Source organism: Catharus ustulatus, chromosome 5 (genome assembly GCF_009819885.2).
Source record: "Catharus ustulatus isolate bCatUst1 chromosome 5, bCatUst1.pri.v2, whole genome shotgun sequence".
NCBI lineage: Eukaryota > Metazoa > Chordata > Aves > Passeriformes > Turdidae > Catharus > Catharus ustulatus.
Window position 1 is genome coordinate 63,828,312 of NC_046225.1, and position 25,560 is coordinate 63,853,871.

Here is a 25,560-nt window from a genome sequence, read left to right on the forward strand (position 1 = left end):
TAAGATCTGCCCATCTCAAACAGGTTCAAGTAGGCACTGAATGGCATAAAACCTCTTATGTGCTCTGGTACTAAAAGAATTTCTCTCGAATTTCATTCCAATGTTTCAGCATCCCAAAAGAAACTGATGGCCCCATTTTGTGAGATGGAGGTGTCCTGGAAGAGCCCTCGTCCTGAAGGTGACTAAAGCAGAGCCACCCCTGTTCATTCAGGAGGTTCTCAGTTTCTCAGCCACCACCCACATGGTGCCATGTCTCAGATTAGGAACAAACAGCTGGCTTGTGCAAGGCAAAGGGCCCAGGCTTGCCAGATTACTGGTGGGAAGAACCACAGTCTGTCTTCTCTAAACCATAAAAAGCTGATAGTAAGACAATATAAACATGCATTTTTCTTCAACTTTTACTTCGAGAACGAAGATAGTCATGTTTTAAAATTTTACTTCCTTCTTCTTATGTACATTTTAGATATGAACTATCATGATTTGGTGGTTCATCTCAAAATTTCACAGGCTATATAAAACCATGCAGGACTGATGACAACTTCTGTATCAACACCATTTTCATTTCTTGCCCCCCTACCCCCCCAATTTCATATTGCATTTCTTCTGAGTCTGTTAAGACCTAATATTGAAAACCTAAGTATAGAGAATGTTGGACTACACTTTTAGGAAGGATACTGAGATTTCCTAATCCAGAAAACAGATTCAAATTTGAAGGCAGTCTGACAACTGAAATTTACTTGCTGCAGCATTCAGAACAGTACTCGTGTATTCAAACCAGTATGCTCATCTACTTAAATACTCCCTCATCCTCTTTGATTTGTTAGGAATCCTCTATCTTTCACAAGAGTTCTGGGTTTTTCACTGATTCCTGCAATAAGAACTGTAAGGGCAACCAGTCACAGACACAACTGTTACCAAGTTCATAGTTAATACTTGCACGGGTGAAAAAAAATTCTTCTTTTTCCTGTTTTCTTGTCTAATGTGCCGGCAAATGAGAAACTAATACTGGGGCATGCACCCATCTCCATTCTGGCTGTGAACAGTAGGACTTCAATGACATCTGGGGCCCAATGGAGCCAGGACTTACGCTTGGAATGTTTGTCACAGAGAGCCGACGCCCTCATGTCGCAGAGTCTCAGGGATCCTTTGCTGCTGCTGTAGACAAAGAGATTGCAGTGGTGGGGATGGAACTCAGAGGCTGTAATCACTTCTGTCAGGTCCTCCATATTGGCTGGCTTTATATCGACAATGTCTGAATGGAAGTTTCATCAAGGAAAATGCCATTTTCTGCAGGTAAACCATGACTCTTACTTGAAGGAAGCATGCAAATGTACACACATGTAATGCTTTTAAAGATACACTCAGTTGTTTGGTAGTATTACAGTTTTAAATTTCCATACTTGGCCCAGTTACACCAAACCCAAAGAGCAACGTAAAACCGAAAGTCTGCAGGTCTTTACTGCAGATGCCATTGGCAGGTCACCATTTATCCATGTGCAAAGATATCAAAGAAACAGTGTTGGAGGGACACAGAATTCTCACTTCAATTCTTCATTGAAACTAACAGAGAGCAGGTAGCTGTATCCTGCACTTGCTATTGAAACTTCTGCTGTATCCTAGATAATGCTCACTGAGAGGGAACAATGCACAGCTCAGGTCTGCTCACTCCAGTAAGGCTCACTGGCTTTTATGGTTATGGTTAAGCTAAAAAATACATGTACCTTAAGCTAAAAGACTAAAAAAAAAAAAACAACTAAAAACCCTTTCAATTTCCTTTTAAAAAAATTACATACTGTATTAGGTTTGCTATTTGAATATTTACAAAGAAGTATCTGAAATTGCATTCTTATGTTTTTATGTAAATTATGCCCACTGCCAAAATCAGTATGAATTTCTGTGACTGAGAATTGTACACCTGAATCATTTAAGCAAACATCATCTGGAACAAAATTACATCAAATATCTAGTTTCCCAAGCACAAACTTTGGATCACCAAAGATTACTCACATGAAGTGTAACTCACATGGTGCCTCTCCAACACTTCTATCTCCACTTGTTCACATTAACTGCCTTAAAACCCAGGACCCACAGTGAGCCTGTGTTTGGAGGAGAAGGCCAGTCTGTGAAAGACTGCTCACAAAGAAAAGAATGAAAGTGAGAGTGTCATGAGGGGGCTGGAAGAAAGCAATAATACACAAGCATAAAATGAAAGAAGGCTATATATGTAAAGCAGTACATTTAAATAAGACTGTGCCTTTTTACATGGCCCTCAGCAATCTGTTACAGATAAGCCATCCAAATGTTAACAAATCCTTCAAACAAGAAGAGTTACATTACCCTATTTTACTGATGAGTTTGTGTGAGAAGCAATAAAGGATTTGCATAAGATCACATGGGAAATGCATGACAGAACAAACCCAGATCTACTGAGTCCCTGTGCAGTCCCCTAAACACAAATCATCCCAGTGCCTGGATTCCCTGAACATAAAATTTGAATCAGCTGACGTGCAAAATTTAAACATCTCAGAGGACAAGATAAATGAGAAAATCTGTTTTATTGATGATGAGAGAAATCTTATATCATGGTACTAAGCCTGTTTCTGCTCCCACTGTGACCACTTCCCAAATGGAAGACCAATCAAAGACCTTTGATTGATTTCTGTGGGAATGGGATACAGTCTATCACCACCTTCACACTCCATACTTTGATCTTTCCCAAAAATACAGGTTAGGAACACTACAGTGAAATAGTACAAAAGATTCAGAGATAATTATCTCAATGACTGTGCATACATCACACTGTTGTGGTTTGGGTTTTTTTCCTTTGTTTCCCCATGTGGTTTAGAAAGGAAAATATCAGCAAAACTATTAATATCTTGTGACATTTAATAACAACTGGGAATGAATTAATGTTACATATAACTGCATTCCTACTTACTTGTACTATCACATTTGCATCCATCTCCAAGAATCCATCATGATTAATAAAAGTGCAATGAATGTTAAGATGTAGAAACATTGATTTACCTCTTTTATAAAAGATCACTAAATCCTGAATATCAAAAGAAAAAAAAACCACTTTATTCAGTTATGTGTATTTGGTGAATTTGTCTCAAGAAACACCTTTAAGTAAAAGCAATTGCTTTCAGGGATTGAATTGCTTTGTGGAGTTCAGAGAAATTATGGTTACTCAATAGAAGAATTTCACTTCTCAGCAGAGAGACGAATAATTGCTGAGTGATGAGAAAGATATAAAATATAAATGGAGTATATGAAGCAGTCATGGTAGACATCATTTTTCTGGATGCTGAAGACACTATTGATGAATTTCCTTTCATTATGTAAAATGAATAAACCTATGCCAAATATTGAAATCAAATATTCCATCCTCCTGCCAGAAAAGCAGAAAATACTTGAAACATATTGCATTTCCAGACGTGATCTAAATCTCCACTGAGAAAGAATCTCATTTGCCTACTGAGGATCATAGCAAAATGAAAATTCATCATTTCACTAGATTTAGAAAAATTAAAACAGTAACACAGTATTGAAGTAAACAACCAAGGGACTAGAGAGCTGCAGATGAGATTTAGCCCAAATGCATTTGTAATAATAGATGGAAAAACAGCCTTTGTTTTGACAGTTACAGAACCCAATATATCAAAAGAAGAATATGTCACACAAAAGAACATTTTCCTCCTCTCATGATTTTTGCCATCTATTTGAAAACAATCAAGTACAGCTTGACATGTGATGTGTGGGAACTGTATTTAAACTAGCATGACATGGTAAGGGCAAGTATCTCCCATGAGACATCTTTTATTTCTATTTTTCTGTCTTCCTTTTGTGTCTTCCATTTAAGCACAGCATTGCAGGGCAGGAAAAAATAATAAAATTTTTAAAAAAACTGGACCGGACAGTGTGCTTCAGAAACAGGGTCTTTGGTGAACTTGAACAGCACGAAACAGAGGGAATCTGGCAGAAACTGATTAAATGAAAATTCCACTGCTAACGAGAAAACTATGGTAATAGCACAAATCTGTCGTCGTCTCCTCACTACTGCCTTCCCCTGCAATCAGTTGTTGTGGAGGGCTGTCTGGAGTCGGGCATGGTCCTTCTCCCTGCTGCACTCACCTCTGGAACACAGTCACATCTGACTCTTGTTGTACCCCGTGATCTGCTTCATTCTCAGAGTATGGAAAAATCATCTAGGACCAAAGACATCTAAGATAGAAAGAACAGAGTGTTCAGTTCACCACTGGCAGTGTACTAGGATATAATTCTGTTGTCCTAAAAAAGGCAGTGTTTCTGTGCCTTACCAGAGCAGAGATTTCTCCTAAGAACATGAAAAAGATGCCCATATTGCTTTGACTCCCACACATGCTTGACAAGAACAGGGCATTTCGATCCCTGGTAGAAAGTTGCACTAAGGGAAGGTCAAACTTGCACCTTGCCAGTGATGGGCTAGAACATATTGGCAGTCTTTTAATTCATTAACATTAAAACAAGCAATAGAAAATATCTTCTTGCTTGCAAAAAATAGAAAAGGTCCTTCCCCCTTAACTATTTGCTGTCTTATACACCAGAGCTGTCCTCCATATCTTAGCTCCATGAAACAGGATAAAGCTCTGAAGAGGCCAGCAGACTTTAGAGATGCTCCCCACTGTAAAATGGTAATAAAAGGTTGAGTACACTTGGCAGCTAGAATGGTGAGAGGTGATGTTCTCACAGTTGGGTTAGCAGAGCTACAAGACCTGGAAAGGCAATTTTGGGAAAGGTAACAAAGCAATGTAACCTTAACTTTGGCTGAGCATCTAAGCTGCCCTCCCCAAACTATTCAAGAGCAGAAGTGAAACAAAGGAGATTGAGCAGGGCAAGGCCTGGCTGTCAGGAGGCTTTAGGGAAAGATATGAGGGAGAGGAGGATGGGGAGAGAAGAAAAACTAAAAGAGGAAGGAGGAAAGAGCATAAGGAAAGGCATGATTAACAACCTGCAATGATATGCAGTGTGAGGAATGTGATCTGAGTACACAATTCAGTTATATGGCATGTTTAGTTCTAATCCAGTATTGTGCGCTGCTGCTGTGCAGCTGATAGCAAAGTGAGGATAACAGGAGGAAGAAAATTTGTTCCATTGCCTCTGGGCCACTGATCTAACAGAAACATTCCCCTCTGGGAGAAGTCACTCCAGAAAGTTCCTTTTACTGCAGGTTACAAAGTTGACCCTCACCTTGATCCAAAATTCATATTAATCAGACTTCTTCTCTTGATCAGCTGGAATATAAATGAGCAAGCCTGCTTTATGCTCATGCCAAAACATGTATAATGAGAATGTGGAAAATACACAGGGTTCCTGCTGAGCAAAAAAGGTCCCAGAATAAGTTTCCTTGTATGATAATGGAAACATAGCAGCCTCCTCAAAACAGATTAAATTCCCTTTGAAGTGAACAGTATGCATAAAGAAATAGCTGCTTCATCTTCCTGAAACCATCAAGGAATTCAACAAGAAACTGAATTTTGTAGAGAACAAATTTGTAGCTCAGAAGCTATGGCATATAAAGGATTGAATCTTCTATCATTATTTTGGAATAATTTTAAATTCCTTGTGGGTTCACTGCAAGAAAGAAATAGTTTTTATGGTCAGAAGAAGGCTCAAGAAAAAAAAATTACTTGCCCCCTCCCCCCTTTACTTAAGTGCAATGGAAGAGGAGAGGCTTTCTTCAGAAAGCCAGACAAAATTTTCCATAATAACTTCACAAGAAAAACAAAACTCTCATCTTTCTTATTTCAATATATGCTGATATGACACTTCATTTTTATCCCTGCGTGGGACTTAGGTTTCTGCAAATTTAAGCATTTTCAAAAAATAACCTTCAGCATAACATATCCTACCAAACCTGGCTGTTCCCTGTGTTTTCCACAGAGGTTTGTTCAGGTTACTAATTTTGTCTACATCTCACACCTACATTTCAGCTTAGCCCTAGAAAGATTCACTGACTACTACTTGAAATCAATAGCAATTCATGGAAGCTGTCAGGGCTTCAGTTTAGAGTAATTGATTACTGTGGTCCTGCTGAGGCTCTACACTTTTAATATAAGCATTTCTCTGAGTGGTTTCCCCTGCTAGTCATTTAGTGCACGCTATTTTCATTACAAGGAGGGAACTGTGATGCCTACAAATCAAGTTCTACCAGTTTTACACTTCCTACATGATGGTTATATCATTCCTACACTATGCCAGTTGAGAAAACGAATTCCAAATGGTTCCAGTTTTCTTCCAGGCTTAGTATATGAGGCCTCAGTGTGCTTGACAACATCGTGATGTGATTGCATCAGTCTTGTTATCAACGAAATAAGCAAGCCCAAACTTTTAAATAACCATCAACACACTCCTTTCTTCCCATTTTTTACAGACACACTGTATGTTCTCACTGTTGAATGACAATTCTGCAACAGGCATAACTTGGACAGCATTGGATAGGTTCCAGTTTCTCAAGCTTTGTATTTCAGGCCTGGTGTCCAGGAGTCAAGGGGTTCTGAAATGAACTGCCAATAGGTTAATAGATGTGACCTTTTCTTCGAATTCCAGTGTTTTACCTTAGGCAAAGAGAGTGTTTATATTCCAAGTACTCCTAATAGCTACAGTGTCAATGTTTTCCATTGCAGGGCATTTGCTCAGTGCTCCACTAAAAGCATGTACTATATGGGTTTTATTAGAAGCCCAGAGAGCTGCAATTACATTTTCTGCATTATTTGATTCTTCTAAACCACAAAGGCAGGAACTGCTTAAGTGTGTGCTCCTCCCAGCTGCCTTGAACCTAATACCTGTTAATGCAAGGTATTGATCCATACTAAGTCCTACAATGCCTGCTCAATTCTATTTTTAACTCCATGGTATTTATAACAGTGATTCTTCAGACATCATACTGGAGTTGGAAAATTTGGCAACAGTCTAACATTGGTGGTGATTTGCTGAAAATACCAATTTAAATTACTTGATTTTCATTGGAAATAAAATGTCTTTATCAAAGGCTTTCTGACAGTGCCATTACAATAATACAAAGACTTCTGTAGTTTTCCTCATATGAGGATTATGACACTGAAAGAGTAAAAACCACTCTGAGGCCTGTTAGCTCTATGTGGAAAGCCAAACCATAGCCAATTACGTTAGGTGCTGTGCAAACACAAAGTAAAGAGATTGCAGATTGCTCACGCTACAAAGAACACGTACAAAAACCATACACAGAAGAGATTAAGTAATGTTAACACAGTTCTGTGGACTTCTGAGGTTTCTTAAGTCAAGGATTACAGGCTAAGCTAGATGAGAAAGAGCTGTTAGTGGGAGAAGAAAAGTCATGGTCATAGCTAAAAGGCTGCAGTAGCGATAAACTTTCATTCCATCCAGCTAGAGCTAGCCACAAAAGAGAACTTGGCCACATTAGCTAAACAAGAGGTTGAGATCCAGCTCATCCAGAGACAGGATGATATATCCTGTATCAGTGCATCCTCCAGTATTATCGGCAGTGCACTTTTACACAGTGTGGATAATCAGGGGTCTGCATGCTGGAATGATGCTCCTTGGGCAATGGCCTCACATTTATCCTCAGCATACCACTCTCAGTACAAGACAGCCCGTGTCTCCTCATGTAACATTTCGGCCAGAGTTGTGCCTAATTTTGCTCTCTATTTCTGCCTTCTAACACCCTAACACCTACAAAACATGAGGATCACAAAGGTGGAAAAACAGACCCTTTCTATGTGTTAAGGAACCAAGATCTTACTGATTTATCTGGCAGTTGATAGAAGCCAGAGTGCCTCAGAATGATGGGACAAGAGTTGTTTAAGAACATAACCTAAATATCAAGCTTCTGAGCCAAAGCTGAAACTTCTAGAACTTTGTCTCAAGTTTCATTTGGAACTGGAGATACATAGCAAGAAGTGCAAAGTAGTATTAGAAACATATTCCATTTATTAGGTTCAAAGTAGAGTCAGTATCAGTGGTAATGTTTTACAAAAAACGAACCTGGGGCAGGAAGTGGCACAAGCTTGGCAAAGGTTAATTTAAGAGGCAGCAAGACTGGATTCTAAGCTAATGGTCTCTCTCCTTCCTACATGCAGCTGTCCAGTCATGGGAGTACTCACTCAGTTCTCTTCTTCATTAATTGGTTTTGAGAGGTTATTATCATTACATTTGTCTTTTGCAACTTCCTCCAAGAATGAATACTGGTCTAAAGGCTCATTCTGAATTTGAGAGATCTGATTCTGATTTTTGCAACATGAGATTTATCTTGCATTCCTATTGTCTTGGTAAATAAAAAAGAAATCCCTGAATCTCCATTACACAAATATTATTTGAAAAAAGAACAAACATGTTTTAAATGTAATTAGTAAATTTTCAGGGAATTGCTTTTACTGCCATAAATTCAGTAAACATCAGATTTTGCTGTATGCAAGTTGCAGAAAAAAAAATCCACTGTATAAGAGAAACTGTCTATGGAGTAGCTGCAACACTTGACTAAGTGTTTAAAGCAGAGAATTGCAAAGTAGCACTGCTAGGAAAAATACCATTTTAAATGGTTCAGGTCACATCCAAACTTTATCATAGATAGGCCTGCTCATACACACTGCAAACAGTGATTTACTTACAGAATGATGAATTTAGAAGTAGATACTGGAAAATTTTTATTTAGGAACAGAATATTTTGCTTGTTTTTTTGAATGGTATGCCTGCATTTTCAGCAGTGGACACAGTCACATGCCTGCTCTAGTGACAACCATATGCAGATTCAAATTTTCAAGAGCAAAGACATCATTATCTGCATATACACAGCTGAAAGAAAAGTTAAGTGGATGAATCAACTGAGGAAGACCTGCCTTTGTAAATGCACACCTGGAGACACTCAGTCACTGAAAGATTGTGAAGTCATATTTAGCTCATATATTTGCATATGAATTGATTACAATTTGTCTGAAACTACTGTGGCATGCTTAATGTTACACTTGGAACACAAATACCAGAAGAGCCTCAGGTACATATAAATTATTAATAGAAGAGCCCTATTAAGTCCCCCAGCTGAGCTTCTCTTAGGCAGTGCTGTTCTACCTAGTATGGTTAAGTGGCATCATGTACTACACACTAGCAAAGGCTCCAAGAAAAGAGTGATTCAACATTAATAAGGCAAGGATAATTCATAAACAAAAGCAATATAATCTCATCGTTCACCATCCTTTCCTGAAATACATTAGATGCTTAACAGAAAGCTGAGAGGGATCTACTTAGTCTAGTGAATAGAACCCCTGGTAGTAGAGGGTAGAGAAATATGGCGTATAAAATTCCCCAAAATCCATTTTAAAAATAGTCAGTGATTTTTTTTCCCACATAACTTGGAAATAAGAGATAAAATGTCCTTTTTTTTTTTTTTCTTAAACAAATAACCTATATGCTAACATGTAATTCCTATCAAAAAATTTCCTCTTGGTAATTAGTAAAATACCATGCAGCTGAGGAAGATCTGTCTCTTAAATAAAAGCAGACACAGAAATTCCAGCTGGAGGGTATAGACTCTTTAGAGCATTTTGGTGGTGATTTTTCTTTCACAATAAGCAACTTGTTCTTCCATATAAATTTCGGAAAACCCTGGTACAGTAGTATTTGTACCACACTAGGCTGGAGTAATTCCATATTTTTACTGGTTTTCAATTTGAGTCACAAATGATATATTTCTGCAAACTTTAACTAGCTAAAAGTGTCTTTCAGAGCATAAAGCTCTCTCCTTCCCTGCATGCTTGTTATGGAAAGTAGTGAAACAGAACTACAGTAATTTCACAAATACAAGCCGCACCATTTTGACTAAGATTTTTCTCCCAAACCGGAAATGCGGCTAATACTCAGGAGCGGCTAATATGTGAATAATTTTCTGACATTTACAACCTCAGAAGTGCCAGCCAGAGTGCCGAGCCAAGCACCTGCCAGTAAAAGCTGGCATTTCGTGGTTGTTACAAATTGTTACTCTGTTGCACCGTGGGTGGAGCCTGGCTCCCTGCAGGCAGCACGGGGGGCGGGGAGGGAGGCAGGAGAGCTCCCTCCTTCCCTCCTCTGCCACAGGCTGGGGGAGAGACGGGGGCCCCGCGCCGCCACTGCCGTGGCTCGGGGAGGCGGCGGGCGGCTCCGTCCCCGCCCGCCGCCGCGGGAGCGAGGGGGGCTCCGTCCCTGCCTGCCACCACGGGGCAGCGCCGGGCCGTGGTGACCGAGCCCAGTGGCAGCGGCGGCCGGCCCCAAGCGGCCCCGCCGAGCGGCCCCGCCGGGTTGGGCCACCCAGCCCCATCGGCAGCCCCGAGCGGGCCGAGCCTGCACAGCCTTAGCTCAGCCAGTAAACCCCGCCCTGCCGCCGTTCTGTTACTAATTGGCAACTTTGTTGCATGCGGGTCCTTGCTGCGAAGGACAGAGCGGCTTATACTCGGGTGCGGCTTAATTATGGACAAAAAACGAAATGTTTGCCAACACGCAGAGATGCGGCTTATACTCAGTGTGGCTTGTATTCGTGAATTTACTGTATCTTCAAAAACAGACAGATAATTCTGGAAAATAGCTACTTTAAAGACACTAATAAAACTTATTTTTAAATCACCTATACTACATTACATAAGATACCTGAATAAAATCTTGTGGCAGGACTTATTATCTGGTTGCTTAATTCACTTGATAGGATTTTGGAAAATGCCCATCAGCATGCAGTATGACAACAGTCAAAATAGACTTATTCTTAAAACTGGTGCTATAACTTTGTGAAAGTTAATATAGCCTTATTTACAGAGCATTTGTATTCCAGAGGTGCAAACTACCGCAATTTCACATGTAGTCCTTACCAATGTGTATTATGACAACACAAAATAAAGTCTGCAATAATGAGAGTGTCCCAGCTCTTTTAGTAGTGAGAAAAGCTTCCAGGGTCTCAGGTTCTGACAGCTCACACAGAACACAACAGGTACAGACTTCAAGCTTGACACAATACCTGAGATGACCACGTGAGCATTTTAGCGACATCTGTCTCTGTATGAATACTCTTCAAGCTAAAGATTTTTTAGCTAATGAGCAAAGCAAGTTATATTTTCTTCTTTTTAATGTTAATACTCTGTGCTTTGCAAGGTTAATTTCAAGTCCAAACTCGCATGGGAATTAGAATAATTAGACTCATTTAAGAGAATTCTCCCCTCTGGCAGAGCTGATTAAATTATTTATACATTATCTTTTCATATAATTGTACCTAGAACTGTGTAAATGGGGTTTTTGTCTAACTTTCAATAAATTCATAATACACGTTTTTCAAGCTGGATACACCAACTGCACCTGTGACAACAGAGAACGGTTCATTTTCAAAATGCTTCAATGAGAAATTAATCCAGAGGGAAACAGAAGCATGCAATTTAAAAGCCTCCACAATGACAACACACTGATTAGAACTCATCAGCTGAAGAAATAAAATTAGTAAAACAATAAATCTTGGACTGAATTCTGTTACCCATTTCCACAGGAATAACTTCACTGACTGCAGTCACATTACACTAAAATATGAGTGCTACTTAGATGAGGATCAGTTCCATGATGCGATCCTTCAACTGTAATTTAATATTCTTTGCCATAGTTCCCAAGTCCCACTGCTAAGAATCTCAGATTCCACATAACATCTGAAAGTTCTAATGGAATAAACCACTAGGGTGAAAAAGGAAATCTGGTGGTTGATGCCAACATTCATCTCAGCTCTATTAAGTGCTCTTCCTCTCTTGAGAAAGACTTGAGAAAAGTTGAGATAATGATATTTTAAAGGGCATTCCTGATACAAAATAGTAACTTGTTTGCTACAGCCCCTATTAAATTGGAAAGCAATTGTCTCTAGGGAGAACTGTGAAAAGACATCTTTGCACCTCTTGTAAAGTTTTAAGTATCTCCTAGAGTCACATTGCCTAGATCATTCTACAAACACATGAATTCAGTGAAATCCCAGTTGTGTTCTTTAATGCACTATTAAGTAATCCTGAAATGGTTTTTACAAGCTCAGAATTTCACACTATTCTTTATCATTTGCTGCAATTCCAGTCAATTTTTTTTTCCCTTTTACAATTCACTATACATTTTCAAAGAGCAAGAGTATTCTAATGCCTCAGGCTATGTTTTTCCTTACCTCTGCAGAAATGAAATCATAGGTATGGGTGTCTATTTGGGGACAACTGCATTAGAGAAGACAGAGGGCTAGATAAAGAAAGTCATTAAAAGAATAACGTAATCACATACTTCAAGTTGTGTGTGGACAGGAGTGATAAGTAAGAAAATTATCTATTCTGATTAACAAATTAATATTTCTATTAAACAATAAATCTACAGCGCAATAATTATCCCAAGGCTATAACTATGTTCAAATCACCTTAAATTAGCTTCTTTAAAAGCAACTGCAGAAAAAGAAGAGACTGGTCATTGCCAAGAATGCAAAGGCCTTAGCTATAATTAGTTTTTAACAGCCAGATTCAACTCTTCCAATTTATTCATTTTGGAGGATGGCTAGATGGGGAATATTTCCATCCTGCTATCCCATGCCCTGGTGACACTGGTATCATCCACTCCAGCCATGTAAGTTTTGCTTTTGCTGCAATACACATTTTAGCTGTATGGTCAGGAAGATCTCACTCAGGGACTCAGTGCTGAGATACTGCTTAACTAGCTCTGATATTGCTCCTTTGCCATCAGTCATGCTCTGTCATCCAATTCTCTCTGACTGACTGACAGTCAAATTCCTAAGATAGGAGTCAATTTAAGGTAATCAGACTAGTTAAAAGCAATTGTTTCTGACAGGGATCACAGTGTCCTCTGGCAAGAAGCAAAACCAAACAAAGCATTGAAAGACTACTTCTGCAAATTTAGTCATGGTTTCCAGAGCTCCCTAAATCTGAACTTAGAGATGCTCAAGAGTTCTCCTAAAAGATGCTGAGACTTCTCTGTACTTCTTGAAAACAAATAAGCTGCAAGGTCTTTATACTGCCCACTCACACAGCCTTACTGCTGTAATTATTATCTAGTGTTTGAATTACACAGCTAGTTATAAACTCTGCAATTTGCTCAAGCTCACACATAAACACACACTGTTCTTATTCTGAAAAGCTGAAAAGCTGTAGTCAATTAAGATATTCTAAGTAATGATGATCAGAAATAATATTGTAGCTGAATTGGGTGTAGTTTTACCTCAACAGAAGCAGAAGACAATTCAGTGCCTTTTTTTAGAAGCTGTATCTACGTTAGTGCCTACAAGACAAAGTCATTTAAGTGATCCTAGAAATGCAGTTCTCTCTTGGCACTTTGCACTGGGGACACACACAATTTTTGTTACAAATGAGTCTGTTGAGAGTTCATGAAAGGCTCTGTTTACTACGGGGAATCTAGGCGGTTCAAAGACGACAACTTACAGTTACACACTATTTACCTATTACCATTACCTATTTATTAATTTCATCCCTTGACTAACTAAAAACATTTATTGTGTGATTTTAATAAAAGAATCCCTGCTGCATTTTTCCTAACATGCAGCCAAAAACACACACCAAGAACTTACCCAGAGGGAGCTGGGCAAGCTCAAGAAGTGGGGCCAAGAGAATCTCACGAGGTTTAACAGCAGCAAGTACAGGGTGCTGCACCTGGGTCAGGGCACTCCCTGGTATGGGGGAGGATGGGATTGAGAGCAGCCCTGCCCAGAAGGACTTGGGGATGCTGGTGGATGAGAGGCTGGATGCACTCACAGCACACAAACCAACCATTCCTGGACTGCGTCCAAAGCAGTGTGGGGCAGTAGGTCGAGGGAGGGGATTCTGCTCCTCTTCTCCCCTCTGGTGAGACTCCACCTGGAGTGCTATGCCCAGCTCTGGAGATGATCTGAATTGTTTATATTTTCTGCTTACTTAATTAAAAGAATCTTTCCACAAATAAGGGGCTTTTTTTTCATGATTTCAAGAATTTCCTTAACAACATGTACCCTTAACACCATCATATTTACATAGCACTTTGTTGTGGTCCCACCAGCAGCACTTTATGGAGCTTTATGGTTGTTCCTATCCTAACCTCAGTTTATGATCTATGACCTGCTGGCCCTCATACATACCTTTGCTGACACAGAAATAATAAGCACTGGGAATAAAACCTATATAAAGTACTACAGCACCTGCTGAAAATCTATTAATTACATCTTAGCAAAAGTTATTACTGAACTACACCAGTGTAAATAATCCTCAAGCTACCAGGTGATTTGGTATCTGTAGTTTCCTACGCAATTTAAAAATAATTTATTTTTAATAAACTGAAAAAATCTCAAACCCAAAAGTTAAAAGGCAAAGTCAATGGAACCTGCCATTTTGCAGAGCTTTGAGAATCAGATCACTTTAAAACAACCTGAAAGAAATTGTGAATTGTTGATAAATGGGAATTTTCCTCCATAGCAATTTTTCTCATGAAAAAATTTTCCATTGCATCAGATAAGAGTAACAGAAATGGGAAATTCTTGGGAAAGACAAGCGTCTACAAGGCTTAAGGACTACAAGTCAGATATTAAAATCTTTGGGTTTGCCACTGTCAACTCTTAGTGGAAGATTCTTTTACTAGACAGACAGTATTCTGTTCTGAAAAAGTGGAGTCTAGCAAGGGAATCAACCCATCAACCCAAAATCTATTAAAACAGCTTTCTTCCCCCTCAGTTGTTCATATAGGAGTGTTTAAATGAGAAAGGCAAAGTAGTCATTTCTGAAGAGTTAGAGTCAGAGAGCTCTCCAAACCATCAATGCACATGGAACCTCTGCAATCCTCTAACTCACAGACCCGATTTTAGCTTTGCTAAATTTTTCATTCTCTTTTACTGGAGAGAGACACAATGCATGTGGGAGAGGGAGAGAGGGAGAGACTCCAGGAAGTAAAGAACAAGAGAACACAAATTTGAGGAAAAGCTACTCAAACGTTGCTAGTAGCAACTCAGCTGGAATATGACTCCATGGCATAACATTCACCTTTTAAATACCTGAGATTGACACAGTCTTCTTGACAGAATAGGAAGTGCTAATATGGATTACACAGAGCTCTCAAAAGAGAAATAAGGTCTGCCATCTCCCAAACAGAAGGTGTGCTTTGCAGGAAAACTGTGCTGTGGATGAGGGTGGCAGCAGTTTCTCACACTGTACAGACATGCTTTTGGGAGCACAGAAATGCATCTTTGTGCACACAGCTTGTGCACGGTCATCCTGGCTCAGGCATTTTTATACAAATAGCCTTATCTCACTCAAGGGTATAAATTACTCCTATGTATATATATCTATATATATATATATGTTCCTCCACAAATAACAAGACAATACTGCAGATCTGCTTTCAATTTAGGTATCACATACTCAACACTGAGCAGGTAAAGGGATTTTGTAAGGCTGGCTATCTCCCTCAGCCTAGGCTGCTCCCAGAGCTGTGCATTTGCCCTATATATGCACCACATTCAGATGCACAGTGGGCTGACACAAACTTGGTCTCCATCAACGTACCATGTTATTTTGGGTTTTTCTTTTTTTTTTCCCTGTTGTTTACTTCTTAAGTAAATTCATTTTCCCAAGATATGGTGCCTAACAAACCGACTATCCAAGATATGCCTCAAATACCAGAATACATTAGGCAGCAAGAAGGCCCTATGGTGATTTGCTAATTAGCTTAACCCTTTTGGGACACAGAAGAAGGCATTTTTTATTAAAACAGGATAACCCTGGACTATATTGATCTGACTGAGAAATGAGTATTTTAGTCAAGATGAGTCTCAAGATGAGCACATGCTGGAAACAGCAATGTTGTTTCCATAGCAATGCCATGACAGCCTCTGGAGTGAAATAGTGTGCTACCAGGAAATGAAGGGAGTTCAAGTGCTATGAGCTACATAGTCCTGTGAGCAATCCAAATACATTCTCATAAAGAATATTTAGTGCAGCTAGATAGTCCAAAGATTGCTGCTAATGGCAAGTCAGCCTTATCAGTATGCTCCTGGCAGTCCTTTTTTCTCATTCACTTCACCCAAGATGACTATCTAAAGGCTTGAACTATGGGCAGCACTGCTAAACCATTTCAGACCAAATGTTAACAAATACAGCAACCCTTACCCCACTTCTTTTCCAGTGCAGAATATCATCCATAATTAAGGTCACTGACTCCCGCTCTCCATAACACAACCAAACACATTAAACCTTTTACTGAAGAAATCCCAGTATGTGCAATTATTTACCAGGCTAACCTTCCCCCTTCCTTTTCTCTCACCTCCTCCTCTCCCTTGCCTCCTCCTTCCCAAAAGACACTGAGCAGATCTGCTTGCAAGTGGGAAGCACTGTACAGAAGTCTTGCATGCTCCTCATTAAAATTTACATAGGCATAAGCACAATCTCACTTGGCTGTTTTTCACCCCAGTTAGTGTTCACAACTAATACAGAAGCAAACCAGAAAGCACAAGTTGTATCTTATCTGCCTAAGGCTTTACCTAAGGTAAATATTCTGGTCAAATTCTGCAAAGCTGATTTGAAATATTTTCCCAAAGACTACAGAGAGTGAGTTAATTTAAGATCTCCATTGCTCTGTATTTTCAAAGAAAACGGAAATGAAAAATTATCAGTGATTTGTAAAACTGCTAAAATGATGGTTATAACCAAACTCTTCTCAAATTAAATTCTACAGGGCAAAGTACTTGTAAAATACCTAAACATACTGCTGCTGATTCAGTCTCTCCAGCATCTCCCATGCAGTTTGTAAAGATGTTCAGACATGAAGTGAATGTCCAGAAACTCTACCACTATATTTGTTGTTTGTGTCATTGTCACAACCAGCCTCTTGGGGAAACAGATTGTAGGTCATTATACGTAGCAGTGCTGTCTCTGAGGGAGAATAGAAAGGCAAATACTCATCCCTGCCAGACCCCTTATTAACAAAATCCACTTCAAACCAAAATGTTTTCTATTTATTGTTTTAAATATGCATTTCAAGGAATCAGGCTTGAATGTAAAACAGCAAGATGCTTCATTTCTGTTTTGCATTCAGTAAAAAGATGTGAAACAAGCATTTTTAAAACAGCCTCAGTCTCCTCCTGCCTATCCCTATAAATGCACTACAGAAGGCACCAAGCCCAGCAACATTCATTTATAATTTAAACTGTTTGCTTGGCAGAATTTTGTCACCTAGTTTTAATTGCAACTGGCACAACCACTGATTTTACCAGGAATGCATCTATTTCCAGGAGATTTTTATATAAGTTGTTTTTTCTGTAGGACAGAAATGCAATTTCAGGGACAGATGTTGTTATCTGGGGAAAAACACATCCCTGCAATTTTACCAGACGTACAGGGCTCTATATGGACAGAAAGATACCTATAAGGACACTGGTGCAAATTTAACTTGCTCATCCCCTTCTTTCAGTTCTCACAGCCTCCCAGTTAATTCCCCAATATGAGCAATATTCTGTAACTATCTCACCTTCTCTTGGAAAACCTATGTCAAAAATTCTGTTTATCAAAGAATTAGGCAAAAGTAATCTGCCTGATAGCCTGGCTTTGACAACTGAGCACAGACAGGTACAGCTTACATTGTCTGAAACAGCAGTGGGTACAGCCTCTTTCTCAGCCTGCTCTCCTGAATACATACAGGTGTCCAGCCACAAAAGCCAACCTGCTGCCACCATGGGCACCTTAGCAGGAACATTTTACCCCTAGAATTGATTATCCCATTACCTGGTGTTATCTCCTATTGCTGCCTGAACTCTCTCATCACAGTCCTCACAGATTTTCATTCAAATATAAAAGAAGCAGCAATACCTGTATCCCAATCCAAGACAGAAATTCCAGCATCCCACAGCCACTGTGTCAGACACAGGAAAAGTTTCCTATCCTAAAACTCAAAAACACACTCCTAATTTCCCTCCATCATCATTCTTAGAACATACTCAGAAAATGAGTGTGTCATTATAAACTTAAGTATTAAGAGCTAAGTCAACGAACCAATCAAAAACTTTCAAACATTCTATCAGTAAATACTCAACCACAGGAGCGGGCTAATGCTTGAAACAGAGTCCACACAGCTATTCATTTATGGCTGATATTTCTGTCAGCAAGCTCTTAGTGTGGCAAATGACACTAAAATTTCATGCTGTCCTCATGAACTATAACAACAACTATTTGCTTGGTTTTTGAAACTTTTCGAAGACATTTGTCTCGGCAATCCATAGATTATGAAATAGCTTTAATACATTAAAAGGAATTGCCATAGGCAAAGTCTTGTCTTGCTTCAGCATTCTGGCATATGATCTGGTGATCATACACAGGCTTACAGAGATTGCTGGGCTTGGTCTGGCCCACAGCTCTGCCTTTGTAGAGGAGGACACACAGTAGTCACGTGTAAAAGAGTCCGTGGTTTCAATACAGGCACCTGCCAAAAAAAGAGAAGTCTGGAGGGTGAAGCTGCTGCAAGGAGGACACTGTCAGAGTCACACTGCTATCCAAATAGGTGTGCTGGCAAATTATTATGATCTGTCTTACTAAAGAATGGAAGTACAATTGCTTGGGTATCACGGCAGACATAGCTGGACTTTGAAGTACCAAATATAAATTGTTCCTGAATAAACAGCTCATATTAAAGAGGGCACCTATTAAGCTTGCTTAACCTACACAGGTGAAGGACAGAAAAACAGTATGAGCTTGGAAACAAATTGAAGAGATATCACTACAATCCCCTGGATAGGGGCACCTGTCACTTGACCCTGCAAAGGTAATTCCTTAAGGACATTAAGTGTTGTTTGATTTAAAGATTATTGTTTCCTGTGACATTAGCAAAGCATGGGTTAAGTTTCAAAGATTATCTGGCCCATAAAGAAAGAAATACAATCACCAGAGAGAGGGAGAACACCCCATCACATTGGTGCCTTCTCTGAGGAAATCTACCCCAACAAGCCAACTTTGACATGTAACAGTCCCTCATATAAATCCACAGAGACATACTCTTGTAGCTCCTTTTGATACACTCAAAAAGAAATCGCCAAAGGAATACAACATTCTAAGCTGGCCCCATAACCTATTTCTCTTCTTACCAGTCTATTTATGTTCTGCAAAACACAGAGAATCACTTTTCTTGGCTACATTCTCTTTTGCTCCCCCTCCAAGACACCCTGTTGCAGTGCAAGGGGCAGCCTCACAGATGGCCGGAATGATTCCACAATGGAGTTTTCAGGGTAATGCCAACACTTGAAACAGCACTGCCTGCATTGATCACAGACACAACTCACACAAAGCAGCTGAGCCTCACCCCCAAACTGGGCACATCTCAGGCATGAGGGTTCTGGGAAGCAGGATGATGGAGAATGGGGGGGCAGGGGCAGGATTGACCTTGCAGCAAAACAAAGTGCAGTATCTCAGCATGAAATGCCTCCAGGATATAATAGTAGAGAGTATTCTGGTCAGGTGGATAGTTACCATTCAGTTGTCATCTGTTTCCTATTTAAATGCCTTTAATCAACAGCATTATTTTTCATATAAAATTCCTTGATTTTTGCAATCTCTTAGCTGTCTCTTACAATATCTCAGCATTTTCTGTTACAAATAATGCAGGGATTCTGATAAATAAAGGTATATTTTAAAACCCACAGAAAAATATTTTAAAATAGCTCTCTTAAGCCCTACTAATAACATGAACACTGAGTAAGGAATCACAGTAAAGGATACTGAAGCTCCTATCTGTGATAGCTAAATGCCAGAGGTTAATCCTGAGATCATCCGCTGACATGTACGTCTCACAGTCACTGTTGACGGATATTGAGTTGACATGATAGGTGTGACCATTAGCAAAGATTCTCCGGGGAGTGACTTCTACCATCAAATCCATGGGTTTCAATACAGGCACCTGCCAAAGGAAAAAAAAAAAGCAAAACATAAACCACAAAGAGGGTAAGACTTGAAATACTGTTTTACTAGGATGATGAAAACTCTGGAAGAGAGAAAGCATTCAAAGACTGTGATATTATAAAACTTCTTGACAGTGTACACAAGCTGAACTGCTTGTGGATTAACTGCTGGGCAAGGCCTTCCTTGCCAAGGAGGAAGGGAGAGACAAGAGAGGCAGGCAGAGCAAGGGAAAGCCTGGACTATGGGAAGGGAGGGGCTGTCAGCTGCCACAGAACAAGTCAGTCCCACTGCACGAGCTACTGTCCCACAAGAGCAGGAGGCTCTGGCAAGCAGTGAAGCACTTGTATTTTGCTTTTGCTAAAGGGTTTGCATTAGTTGTAAATCACTTAACTGTATTTGTTTGGCTACTTGATGTTTCTCTTTCAAAAAACTCAAGTGGTGAAAAGGCTTTAATCTCAGAGAAACATAATAAACAAAGGCTTGCAAAACAAAGCAAACATGACACACTGTACATATACATACACCCCTGAAAAGCCAATATCACAGATTATCACTTGTGCCCTCATTATTTCCCTGCATGACACTTCAAAGTCATGCTTCAATAAGTAGACACTCCATTTATTCCCTATCAATAAAGCATTAAACTCTGTAAAGCTGTGGTCCATGACTGGGACTATTCAATGTAGTTGAACATTCATCAGAAACAATCTATCATACATCAATCCACAAGGTAGTTTAAAGAGGAACACAGAGTAATTAAACATCTACTAAAGGAACAAAACAAAACTCAACTTTTGAATTACAGAATCACAGAATATGTCAAGTTGGAAGGGTCCCACAAGGATCACAGAGTTCAACCCCCACCCTGAACAGCACCATCCCCAAGAATCTCACCATGTACCTGAGAGCAGTGTCCAAATGTTTCTTCAACTCTGCCAGGATTGGTGTTGGGATCACTTCCCTGGGGAGCTGTTCCAGTACCCAGCCACCCTCTGGATGAAGAACCTTTTTCTAATATCCAACCTAAACCTCCCTGACACAGCTTCAGGCCATTCCCTGGGGTCCTGTCACTGCCACCCCAGAGAAGAGACCAGGGCATGCCCCTCCTCTTCACCCCAAGAGGATGCTGAATTCTCAGAGAATTCTCAGACTATAAGCAATCTGGAATAGCTTTGTTTGCCTAATCACACAGAATAGATAAATATTCCATTAATGTAGTCACACTTTGGAAGCCAACAGGCAATATTGGCTCATTTTGTTTACAATAAGACATACTAGTGTTTATACAACATAGCCTTCCAGTTCTAACCTTTAGCCACTTCCTTTGCCAAAACACCTGGAGTGAATTCAGCCAAAAAAGTCTGATAGCGAAAATCTACACTAACATGTGGATGATGGGTCTCCTCTCCAAGAAACAAGTGACAGGAGAAAAGGAAATGGCTTAAAGTTGCACTGGGAAGGTTATTATATTATAATTGCATTATATTGGTTATTATATATTATCTTATCTTATATTATATTATGATATTAGGAACGATTTGTTCACCAAAATTTTTGTCAAGTACTGGAGGGGGCTGCCCAGGGAAGTGGTTGAGTCAGCATGCCTGAAGGTATTTAAAAGATGTGTGAAGTGACACCTGGGGACATGGTTTATTGAATATGGCAGTGCTGGGTCCATGGCTGGACTTGATGATCTCAATGGTCTTTTCCAAACTAAACAATTCTGCGATCACATATGCTTACATGAGTTCCATGACTGCATCTTTTCAGCAATACAGAATCCCAGGTTTACCAGAGCACAGACCACTGCAAATCCTACTCCTAAAATAATTATTTTATAAAACTGTAAAACAGACTAAACTGAAATTTGGTATACTGTCTTTAATTCAGTTACTCTGAATGTGGCAAGAACCCTGTTCAAAATTACTTAGAAGTAAAATGCTTCCAGCACAAGAGGCTACAGAACCTTTTATGAAAGCACAGTAAGTCCCAATAAAAGAATTTTATCAGGAAAAAATAAAACCAACATGAACTCTCAGAAATACTTATTTTGGTCAGTACATCTTAAAGCATTTGTGACTTGCCAATATGTGACAGATTCAATACAGTTATCAGTCAGCTAAAGCTTCAGCTGGAATAATCATACAAATGCTTAGCATTAGGTACATATTTAAATCTTTTATTGACTTAGCACTACTTTTTTCATACAGAAAAAACTGAATTTTGGACATGGACAGAAGCTTACCTGCAGTGATGTTACTGTAGAAAGATCTTTGAGCTTTCCTTCTTCATCTTTTAAGTTGTACCCCTCTGGCCTCTTATCTCTTTCAGTAATTTTCCACAATTTGATTGTTTTATCTCCAAAAGAAAAGACAAGCAACTGTCAGCATAGGAATTCTGAATGCAGTTACCCACCTTTCACAATACATTGCTTAAAGAAGTTTTTGCACCTTGGTTTATACAAGTCCTCTGCTGAAATAGTCTGGGTCACTTTATTCTGCACATCCAGAAAATATTGCCAACAAACAAAATACTCACAAAGCACATCCCAGATCTCCACACCGAGTCAGGGGTTCCTGGCAGCTGACAGATTGTGTGGAGCATGTAGAGCACATGCTGCTCGTGTCTCCAACCTGGCAGTTTGCAGGTGGAACAAACCCAAACTACTCAATGCTGACTGCTGAAGCTCAGTTTAACAATTTGACTTGGCAAGGAAATAATCTCAATATTAAAACCAGTTTGGCATTAATACCAGTTTGCTAGGTTACTTATAAACAGCACAAGGACAGTATGGAGCACACAGACACACCAACCACCCCACCCTGGCCCACTGTGGGAAGGGGCAGTGGTGCATTGGTGTAACATCAGAAGTCCCAGCAAATGAAAGGCTGTGAAAAAAAACAAGGCATTTCTCCCTCCTAATGGAAAGCAGCTGAGAAATACTGAGGAAGAAAGAAAAAAAACCCAACCAAACTAAGAGAAACGTGTTGTGATGGCAAGAGAGAGAAGTAAAGAGAAAAACGTATTAATCTTACAAGGAATGAAATAAAATCTAAACTCTTCCTTTCTTACAATGGGTGAAGTACATGAGAGAGTACTGATGTCTCAGTTACCAAAGAGCCTCTGAAATCAACAAACGTTTCAAACATTTCACACTGCGTTTGTCTTTGGGGGTTTCTCTACAAGCTGAAGCTCCAGATTTCCTAACGCTGATTTGTCCACTCCCACCATGGTTGTGCTCCTAACCTGCCAACCCTAACTTCCTAGACTGAAAAATCAATGCCAACTCTTCTGAAAAAAAATCTGTCCCAGAGATTCTAATGGTTATTTTGCTCATCTGCTTGTGCAGCAGCCAAAGTCTTTCCCAAGCTTCTGCCCTTCAGCTGCCAGCACAGATTTATTAACCTCAGTTCCTGCATTATTTCTGATTTCATCCCACTTCCTTCCTTTACCTTTCTTTCCCCAAGTACATAGCAGAGTGCAATAACTTCCCCAGTGTGGCTGATCCAAATACTACTTTCAAATGCTAGTACAAATCACTTTAAAGACAGGATATACAAAAAATATGAATTGATTTACATTTCTATGGCAACTCTTAACTTTGAACTTTCTTTGTTTCAAAATCAATGCCCCCATTACTCATTTTTTACTATTATGTATCTCTTAATGATATTGATATGCTAATACACAAGCAAAAAAATCAAATTACAATTACAGTCAATCTACAGAACAAGAGGTTAGTTCAATCTGCAACTAAAAAGCTCCTTTTAAATATTCAATAAATTTCATTTGTATTGTATATCATGTTAATTGATTACTAAAAATACACATAGGTCATGTCATGGCTTTGGATATTTTATTACATGTAAGTAGTGCATTCCTACTGATCTAGTAAAAAAAATTATAACTACAGCAATTGTAAAATGAATTACAAGAAAAAACACAATTTTTCATTGTTGGATTTGATTGCTATTTAATAAATCTACCTCTTTCCTGAGTGAAAACTGTTTTATTAGCAGGTAAGATTATAATGTATTGGTTTTCTTCTCCTTTATCCACTTCTGGACTTCAAATACTCCTTAGAAGTTTTAAGAATGCTTATATTTTACAAAATATAGAAAAAACAGAAACATCACTGTGAGGTTAAGCATTTGTTCTCAAGGGTGTTGAGAAGTTAAAATTCATTAATGTCTGGTTAGTAGACTGAAATCCTCAGATGAAAGAATCTGTATGGGCCAAATTCTGATCTACCTTATGTAGCTCACACTGAAACTGGCCCAAATATATTGTGGTACAGAAGATACCAATGAAGAAGTTATTATTAAACTACAAAATCAATTCATTTTACAGTGCAAACTACAAATTTGCTAACTGCAAGCACAGTAAATCCACAGTGGGATTTGAAAGCCTTGGTGATTTCCTCCTGTCTCATTAATTGAGATGCCACAATCCAAGCTCAGCTGATAACGTGAACTGGAAAGGAACCAAGATTGCCTCAGAGAGGTGATCTGTGCAGAAACACCTTCAGATAAAAGTCTTCCTTAGAATGACAGAAACAGATCTGGGCAGGTGCAGACCTGCCAAGTCTCATATATTGAGGATTAGATTTAGACTGACTCTCCCTTCATGCTCCTGAACAGCAGGATGCTCCTTCCAGCACATTCAGCGGGCACTGTCCACCTGAGCATGTGGAAAGGATGCTGTCTCACAGTTCTCCTTTTTCAGCAAAATCATGCATTACATCCTAAATTACCAGAGGCCAAAAAATCAAAAATTGCATTAAAATAGCAGTAAACAAAATAGAGTAATCAAGATATTTCTACAATCTGTCCAATATAAGCATGTGTGACGGGTAGTGCCTTCAAGTTAGGAAACTTATTATAATCCCTTTTTATAGGCATGGAATTTATATACATTGTCACCAGGTAATCCATGAGACAGTGAATAATTTAATGTGGGCTGTCTACACCATGAAGTTAAAATCATCTTTAAGAATATGCCAGGAGGTGAATCTTGAGACTTCAACCCTGCTGTGCAGGAAGCTAGGAATCCTCCTTGGCACACGCAAATGTTTTGCAATTCAAAGCCAAAATCCAAAGCTTGTGCCAGTGGAACCATTTCTGTTCTCCTGACCAAGAAGAGATCTGCTGAGATGCTCCAAAACTAAGGGGGAGAAACAGAGGCCAAAGTGTTTTTCCAGGTCCTAGGCTTGCTCACTGTTGGTTGAAAGCAGATTAACCACAGGAGCACTAGGAGTGATTATTTCTTCCTTTCTCCCCTCTCATGACAGTATGAGCCAGAAAACTCTACTTCTGTAACTATTATCTATAACTGTAAAAGCTGAAAATCCGAGGACTTGGCTGTATTGCTCTGTGTTTCTAAAAACAAACTTCAAAATTAAAAGGGAGAGTTTTACTTCCAATAATCTCCTTCTGTATCACACGATTGGAAGAAGCCACTCTTAGTTACCTGAAGAAGGTGAGGGATATTTTGACCAAGGGAGAGGAGTAGAAATAAACCTCCAAACTTCATAAGGTTTGTATAAATCACCCATCTATAACAGATATGTTTGATTTTAAATAAGTAACAGTGCCCCCAAAAAGTCAAAGGCAACTTTAAGTAAAAC

The 25,560-nt window shown here is 39.3% G+C and overlaps 1 protein-coding gene across 5 annotated transcripts in view; it reads right to left on the reverse strand.

Annotated features, from left to right (window-relative positions):
- The window catches only part of PPP2R2C (protein phosphatase 2 regulatory subunit Bgamma), a 194,571-nt gene that overhangs the window by 27,188 nt on the left and 141,823 nt on the right, over positions 1–25,560 (reverse strand). For all 5 annotated transcript variants that reach the window (XM_033059423.1, XM_033059424.1, XM_033059425.2 and 2 more), the window contains 3 exons: positions 22,180–22,292; positions 19,755–19,932; positions 1,088–1,252 (listed from right to left, as the gene is read on the reverse strand). In XM_033059423.1, coding sequence (XP_032915314.1) covers positions 1,088–1,252; positions 19,755–19,932; positions 22,180–22,292 — 456 coding nt within the window. The remainder of the gene's footprint in view (positions 1–1,087; positions 1,253–19,754; positions 19,933–22,179; positions 22,293–25,560) is intronic.